The following is an 8,359-nucleotide window of genomic DNA, read 5'->3' on the forward strand; positions in this document are numbered from 1 at the left end:
ACTGACAGCGATGTTGGTCAGGGTGATCGTTTTGGCTGATGATAATGGTGGTGTGGAAGTGATAGCGACTATGGCGATAGTAGAGACAGTAAGACGGCCCGTTGTAAACGAGTAATGGTTCTGATAGCGATGCATGAATTATGAATGGTTGCCAGGGTGATAGTTCTCACAACTACTATGTGGTTATGATGATAAGGGAAGTTATGAAAGTGCCAGTGACATTGGCGGTGGTGATGGTGGTGGTGTTGAGAGCGATGGTGATGCTACGTGTCGGTAACCCCTGCAAGTGTACTGGCAACCTCCCATGTCTTAGTCAGACCCCCAGTGGGTTGATATAAGATGTTACAATTCATAACAGGTATTTCATTATATACATATTACATCGTTTCATGTGAAAGTTTATACTGAGTAAGGCTGAGAGTGGGTGCGTGGCCTGAGGTTAAGTCGGTCAATCCATGACCATGAGACTCATTCATGTGGTCAATCTATGACCATGAAACTCGTTCATACGGTAAATCTATGACCATGAAACTCGTTCATACGATAAATCTATGACCATGAAACTCGTTCATACGGTAAATCTATGATCATGAAATTCATTCATACGTTATATCTATGATCATGAAACTCGTTCATTCATACTTGTAGAGGGAAAACTTCTCAGCCAGGAAAGAAAATAGAAAAACTTAACCTCGGATCCTTCTCAGTGAGGGAACTGCTGGAAGAGGAGGATCAAGTCCATTTCAGAAAGGTTCCCGGGAGGAACTTCCTCAGTTAGGTATATGCAAGTGCTGAACCAACACCTCAGACATCCTCAGAAAAAAAAGGACCTTCTCAGCCATGGCTCTCAGAGAAGGTCCTTCTTATTTGTGTCTTTAAAAAATAAAGGATTATCTTAGTGAAGGACTTTATCTGTCAAGGATCTTATTAGTGAAGTACTCCAATAGTAAAGGATCTTTCAGAGAGAGATTTTATCAACGGGGAAAATGTAGTGTTAAGGAATCTTTACAACGAAGGGACCACCACCTCGACGAGACTTAGCCTCTGAAGTACAGTGTGTTGTCGTGTCAGTAAATACATTACTTGTAAATAATCTACCTGATCAGTGATCTTCACTGTTAAGAACTTTCTCAGTAAGGTAACCCTTCCATTGAGGGACCTTTACACTGAGGGACCTTGTCAGTAGGGACCACACGAGAGAGAGAGAGAGAGAGAGAGAGAGAGAGAGAGAGAGAGAGAGAGAGAGAGAGAGAGAGAGAGAGGAACCCTCTCAGTCAGGGAAACATTATGATGTGGGATTCTTGTAATGTGGTCACTTGTTGATATGAGACTACTGAAGTTCGTGTTATCTTTTGTCGTTATGTTGCGTAACACCGTCAGGAGGGGAGCCTTCTGTAGAGCGACCTTCTCCACGTAGGACTTTTAGAAGACCTTATTTAACAGGCTGCCTCGATGAGGGAGTTTCTCAGTGAGGAACAATTTAACTGGAGTCTTCAAGAAAGGTTCCATTACAATGAATGAATCAACCAGAGATATTTCCCTTGTCATACACTTATACAGAATTTTTATCACCAGCAACATGACCACGTACAACACCATGATATTTGGTTGAGCTACGTCACCCACCTCGACTTTGCACCATTTTTTTAAACTCTTAAAAAAAGAGATCTCGATGTACAGCAGCACTTGACAACTTTGGGGAAAAAAAGTGGATGTTATCCCAGCTACCAACTGTGACCTGCAAATATCAGCACCGGTTCCACCAGCTTCACATGTGATCATCTCCTGCATCACCAGCTCCAGTGTGGGATACGTTCATGCAAGTCTGGAGGAACGTGGATACGTCATCACTAACCCTAGCAGCAGTCTGGCCCACCTTAGAAAACATGACCTTGAGGTAGAAACTGGAAGATTCAATCAAGATGACGTTTACAATGGTGTAGTCCATCAGTAACATCTTCATTGGTCACTGATGGTACGAATATCTATTTCAGGTTCCCATTTTCTTTCTTTCATCTTGAACCAATCACAGAAAAAGGATAAACAGATTATTTCTCGAATATGCCTGATCTGAGGAGGTGATGAGCAGGCATGTTGAAGGTCGGTGGTGGTGTGGCGACGCGAGTGCGTAGTCACGGGAAGACTGGCTCGCGTTCCCTGACCTGAGACGCCACCACCACCCAGGCTGAAACCTACCAACCTGCCGAGTCACCTTAGCGCCAGAACAAACCTCCCCTCCTCCATCCCTCCCTCCTCACCTGAACGCTCGAGGTGCAGCGTTCTCCAAAGCGCTCCTCACTTGAACGCTCGAGGTGCAGCGTTCTCCAAAGCGCTCCTCACTTGAACGCTCGAGGTGCAGCGTTCTCCAGAGCGCTCCTCACTTGAACGCTCGAGGTGTGACCAGTTCTCGCGATGTTGTTTTGTTTCAGTATCTATTACCGCCTGCAGCAGCCACTCCCCTTAGGTCATGACACCTTCTATACTGCCAGCACTGGCCGGAACCACCACTCTCTCAACATCCATGATGTTAGCAACATCTAGGTGTACACTCCAACATCACCAACACTCCAACATCACTACCATTATCACATCAACGCTAACACAACACCGAAACCATCATCACTACCACTCCTGTATCACCAACACTCCCTCGCCTCGCCACCACCATTTTCACGTCATCATCAACCCCTCCAACATCATCACCAATACCACAGTACCTATAACATCACCACCACTCCAACACCACCAACACTGCCGACGCTGCTCTGCCAGTACTCGAGTGTTCGTCACGCTAGTGTCACAGCCTAGGAACACCATCATTACCAGTCAAGTTTTCCATCCCACGTCTGCCCATTCCACCATTCCCTCCACATTTCCCCATAGTCTGCCCATCCAGCCCCCAGCTCATACACGGCTGACTTAGCCCGCCAGTGTCACGTGAGACGGCAAGGGAGGTCTCGGCCACTGTATAAAATGGGGGCCACCTGAGCGGGAGCGGCACTCTCCTCCCAGCCGGCACACCGTCTACACCAACTCCTCGACCATGGCTCTCAAGGTGAGCACACTGAAGGGTCTAAGGTTGATCCGTAACCACCTACACTGATCCACCAGTCTTGGACACACCTGCTTGCTACACGTGGTACTGTCAATAACAAGGCAGTAGACGTGACGTGGTACTGTCCATAACAAGGTAGGAGACGTGTCGTGGTACTGTCCATAACAAGGCAGTAGACGTGACATGGTACTGTCCATAACAAGGCTGTAGACGTGACGTGGTACTGTCCATAACAAGGCAGGAGACGTGTCGTGGTACTGTCCATAACAAGGCAGTAAACGCGACGTGGTACTGTTCATATTATATGTGACGTGGTACCCCGTCCATGACACGATACTCCACGTGACATGGCACTCTACGTGACACTGTACAACCTCCGGCGTGGTATGACGCAAGACATGGTACTACACGTGACGTGGTATTGTATGTCATGTGTCACTATACGTGACACAGTACCAAATGTCGCACGTGACGCAGCCCAGGCAACCACCTGACGACACACACCAACATCTTCAGGTCCTGGCGGCCGGGCAGCTACTTCCTTACGACACTTGAGAATATCACAAGAGGGACCAGAACCTTCCCTTGACACATGCCTTGGGAATTTTCATCCAAGTGGTGCACGACGCAACACACTGCCTAGCGTGTTCCTCCGTACTTTGACAAGGTCAAAGTTGTCACTAGGCGCGGGAGGGGAAGGGGGGGGGGCACTTTGACTCCCTCCCATTCTCTGATGATGATACCCAGGTACTTACACGACAGGACTTTGATGCTTGATTAATTTTCTTCCTTAATAAACATATCAATTAGAACTTGACGGCTATGGTTCATACAAGCAACTCTCTACCCTCGCGTGTAGACAGATCTAGACCTGAATCGTCCTTGCCAGATATATGAAAGCAACGTAAGGCTCTTAAAGTAATTATGTGTTCCATACGACCGTTCATGAGCGTTGATGGCTGACTGGAGCCAGCCACCCAGCTGGAATTACGCCAGGACTTAAACATAGACCAGTCAACAACATCTGTTAATTAGTCTGAACACCCACACCTCACGGTAAGTGATGTTCATTACGTATGTGAGGTCCAAAGCGTTACCAAGTCTACACATGAACTGTTGTGGTTGTGCGCCAGGAATCTTCTCGTATCACTAGGCAAGACAAAGGTTTTGTTTTTTTGGGAAAGTAGACGAGACTTCTGGATTATAGTAATGAAGTAGATTAGAATAACAGTATAATAAGTAAGTGATTCCCAACATAACAATCTTGTTTCTCAAGTTTAGGCAATACCTAAGGTGAGGCAAGACCCAGGTTGGGGCAAGACTCAGGGTGATGAAAGACTCGGGGTGAGGCAAGACACAAGGTGAGGCAAGACACAAGGTGAGGCAAGACACAGGTTGGGGCAAGACTCAGGGTGATGAAAGACTCAGGGTGATGAAAGACTTAGGGTGAGGCAAGACACAAGGTGAGGCAAGACACAAGGTGAGGCAAGTCCTAGGGTGAGGAAGACCCGCACAGTACAGTGTGAGAGAAGATACAGAGATACTTCCTCTCACATCTATCCTTGGTATGGGGCCTGTAGAAAAGTATATCTGTGTGCGCCGGGTGCACTAGCTAAAACAAAGTCGAACGGTGATATAATATATATATATATATATATATATATATATATATATATATATATATATATATATATATATATATATATTTCATACTATTCGCCATTTCCCGCGTTGGCGAGGTAGCGTTAAGAACAGACGACTGAGCCTTTGAGGGAATATCCTCACTTGGCTCCCTTCTGTTCCTTCTTTTGGAAAATTAAAAAACGAGAGGGGAGGATTTCCAGCCCCCCGCTCCCTTCCCTTTTAGTCGCCTTCTACGACACGCAGGGAATACGTGAGAAGTATTCTTTCTCCCCTATCCCCAGGGATAATATATATATATATATATATATATATATATATATATATATATATATATATATATATATATGTGTGTGTGTGTGTGTGTGTGTGTGTGGCAAATTCTGTTACATCATTCTACTTTAATTTTTGAATTATTATGAACTACGGTGACACTTTTTTTTTTTTAAGTATTTGCAACACTTCGGAAAGCTTAAACCATTAAGGTGCCATTCACAAAATACTATGTGGATATAGAGGAAAACGATAAGAGAATGAGAGGGATGAGTAATACAGAAAGTCTAATTGTTCTGCTGAGGCTAACATTTGACCAGGTATACAGAGACATAACAGCCAGGACAACATTACTTTGCTGGTTATATAACTATCAGACCAACGCTAACACACTGCAGAATTGGCAACAGTGTTGACGTCACCCGTTCAAAGACACAAATCTAAACCAAAACAAAATATAACTGAATCAGACTCAATGTCAAATATGACTGTTGCGGCATTTACATTCGTCAACGACCACTAACCGATAAAGAATGGAACGCATAAAAAAAAACGAATGAAATACAACGATTACGCTAAAGTACAAGTGAAATATTTTGTTTTGAAATGTGAGCTTTAGCACTCTGCCAGATTTTTCAAATATTCCTTCATTCTTGTATTTCTATTTCATCATGTGTTCCGGGAGGTTTTTACACGTTTCACATTCACGCAAATCTTGATAACAAACACAAGTAAGTTTTCAAATCGAGCAAGTGGCAAACAATTAGAATATAGAAGCATCTGGTAATTCCGATGAGAAATTGTACCTCACTTCTTTATCCACAACTTTTCTACCTTGTGTAGTGCCAGTGATATATAGTGCAGGCAAACCAACACATGACAACACCCAGAACAATACATCAATTTGTATTGTGTTCCAAAATGTAAAACACGACAAGTGCCGCAATACTATTCTTTTAATGTAAAACTTACGAACTTTCTCGTTAGTCATCCCAAATATGAAGGAATGAATCAACATATTGAATGCACAGAAGAAAAAGAAAAAAATATTGCCCTTTGCTAAAACAATGTTTCACCCAGGGAGAAATGGTAGTGACCAAGTGTAAACATACCCAGCCTACTATGGGCCACTAAACGTCCAGTTTCCTATGTTGTGATGATATTCTTAAGGTGTGGAACTTGGAGACGGAGTAAAGGTTAAATCCTCTAGCAACAGGAAGGGAGAGCATGATGCTTGGCGTGTGTTTGCAGGTGGTGGTGGCGGCTGTAGCAGCCGTGGTGGTGGTGTGTGTGGCGGCGGACGGAGGCCACTATGGTCCGCCTGTGGTCCACGCGCCCGTCCATTACGTGAGTACCTCATCATCCCTGTGTAACTCTCGTTATATCTTCGCTCTCTCCACTTTCAACCTTCTCCACTTCTTCATTCTCGCTACCTTGTGTGCTTTCTTCGCTCCTTACATAATTTCCCTCACTATCTCTGCCTCTTCTTCCTTCCTTGTTCCCATTGCACATCAAAATCGGCTGCAGGCTGGCCTTGAACCTACACCAGTGAAGATGTAATGGGAAGAAGAGGGTGTAGTAGAGTGTAGTGACCCTAGCTTAATGAAGAAAAGGCTGCTGTGAAGATAAGTGTGTAATGGAGTACAGTGAAAACAAAACTGCATTTGATCTTGACTGTTGGGGTTTCTAGTTTTCCATCTCTTCTCTTGCCACTCTGTTCTCCACACATAGATCACCCTCTCACCCCTCACTCCCGGCCCTCCCAACAGGCACCCATCCCATACGATTTCGCCTACGGCGTGGCTGATCACTACACCGGCACCGACTTCGGCCACAAGGAGACCTCGGACGGCAAGGCGGTCAAGGGCGTGTACTACGTCCTCCTCCCCGACGGCCGCAAGCAGATCGTTACCTACACCGCCGACCACTACAACGGCTACCAGGCTCAGGTCAGACCAGGTCACCGAGTAGTTCAAGACTTCAAGTCATCGAGTAGTTCACGTTGAGGTTGCGCAGTAGTTTCAATCACCTAGCAGTTCTGTAGCTCAGGGAGTAATTGTTTAGTCTTGGACATCAGTCAAACAGGTAGTTTAGGACATTAGTTACCAAGTGGGTCAGCAGTCAGGTCATTGGATTAAGTCATTAGGTAGTTCTGCAGTTTAGGTAACCAGGTACAACAGTTCGGCAGTTCAGGTAACGAGGTACAATAGGTCGTTAGCTCGACACTTTCCAGGTCATTATCAAATTCATGTAATCAGAATGACAAATAACCTGGGTCACAAGGCAGGAGTCCAACTGGGTAAAGTAGTGCTTTAACCATGCAAAGCTAACAAGTTTGGATACAGAGTGACTGAAGTATATTTAAGAGTGATTAGGTTTTCCTTTTCCTTCAGCCGTGACTTGTTACGTTATTCGTTTTCATTTTACCTTTCCTGCAGGTGACGTACGAAGGTACAGCTCACTACCCGCAGCCCGTCTCTCCCCCAGCTTATGGCTAACTCGAGCTTACAGCCACCAACCAGCCAACCTACCACCACCTATCACATGGCTGATGTTAGAACATGTGTTCACTATATGAGACTGAGCTGAAGTGTTTATTAAGGCTATGTTTGAGCCGTTGAGCTTCTGTAAATGTGTACATTCATCTGCACCTAGTTGTACGCGTCTGGAGATTATCCGTCCCTGTCTAGCTTGTGATGAACCTACCAACGTTTGAATGAATCTACTTGAATCCGTCTCTGAATGCAGTCACAACCAGTCAACAGCATGCGGATCCGCCTACGACAGCATATGTCCGTCCATGGGCAGCGTGCAACAGGTCGTCTCTAGTCCCTACCTCACCACCAAGTTCGTTCCTCAATGACCTTACAGTCCGGTGCTCTTACCAACGAGTCACACATCTCTGCATCACTTGTAAAGTTTATCGTAACTCTGTGTTGTATAAATCACATCCTTTGATATAGTGTAGTACTGTATAGTGATTTTCAGTCATTACATCCTCTAATCATCATGTGCTGAACATTAGCTACCGTACGTATGTGATTTTATACGTAATATTTAGAAACTATTTCATAAGTTTTTATTTGCTGTGACATGAGTGTTGTTTCCTTCTGTCAGCGCAAAACTGTTGGTGGGCAGTAGGCATGAACAGCCTTACTGACAAGGTGATATCAATTTTATACCTAATGTTTCACCCATACCTCCACTGGCTGTCTTGAAAAAAAAAAATCACCACAAACCTCTCGATGCTGTACTGAAAAAGACTGATCCATAATATATATATATATATATATATATATATATATATATATATATATATATATATATATATATATATATATTTCAGGTAAAAACCACACCGAAACGGAAAATACGGTGTCAAGCGCTTTC

At 44.5% G+C, this 8,359-nt stretch overlaps 1 protein-coding gene across 1 annotated transcript; it reads left to right on the plus strand.

Annotated features, from left to right (window-relative positions):
- Positions 1-3,002: 3,002 nt before the first annotated feature.
- Positions 3,003-8,127, plus strand: LOC139752971 (cuticle protein 7-like). The gene is made up of 4 exons (XM_071669127.1): positions 3,003-3,055; positions 6,221-6,316; positions 6,739-6,918; positions 7,408-8,127. The coding sequence occupies exons 1-4, from the start codon at positions 3,044-3,046 to the stop codon at positions 7,465-7,467; spliced, it is 348 nt and encodes a 115-aa protein (XP_071525228.1). The 5' UTR covers positions 3,003-3,043; the 3' UTR covers positions 7,468-8,127.
- The last annotated feature ends 232 nt before the right edge of the window (positions 8,128-8,359 follow it).

This window comes from Panulirus ornatus, chromosome 2 (assembly GCF_036320965.1).
Source record: "Panulirus ornatus isolate Po-2019 chromosome 2, ASM3632096v1, whole genome shotgun sequence".
Classification (NCBI taxonomy): domain Eukaryota; kingdom Metazoa; phylum Arthropoda; class Malacostraca; order Decapoda; family Palinuridae; genus Panulirus; species Panulirus ornatus.

What these genes read in the sequence shown, in the direction of transcription:
- LOC139752971 (XM_071669127.1), top strand. An exon ending in TCCACGCGCCCGTCCATTAC is followed by an intron (nt 6,317 to 6,738) that starts GTGAGTACCTCA and finishes CCCTCCCAACAG; the next exon opens with GCACCCATCCCATACGATTT. An exon ending in ACAACGGCTACCAGGCTCAG is followed by an intron (nt 6,919 to 7,407) that starts GTCAGACCAGGT and finishes CCTTTCCTGCAG; the next exon opens with GTGACGTACGAAGGTACAGC.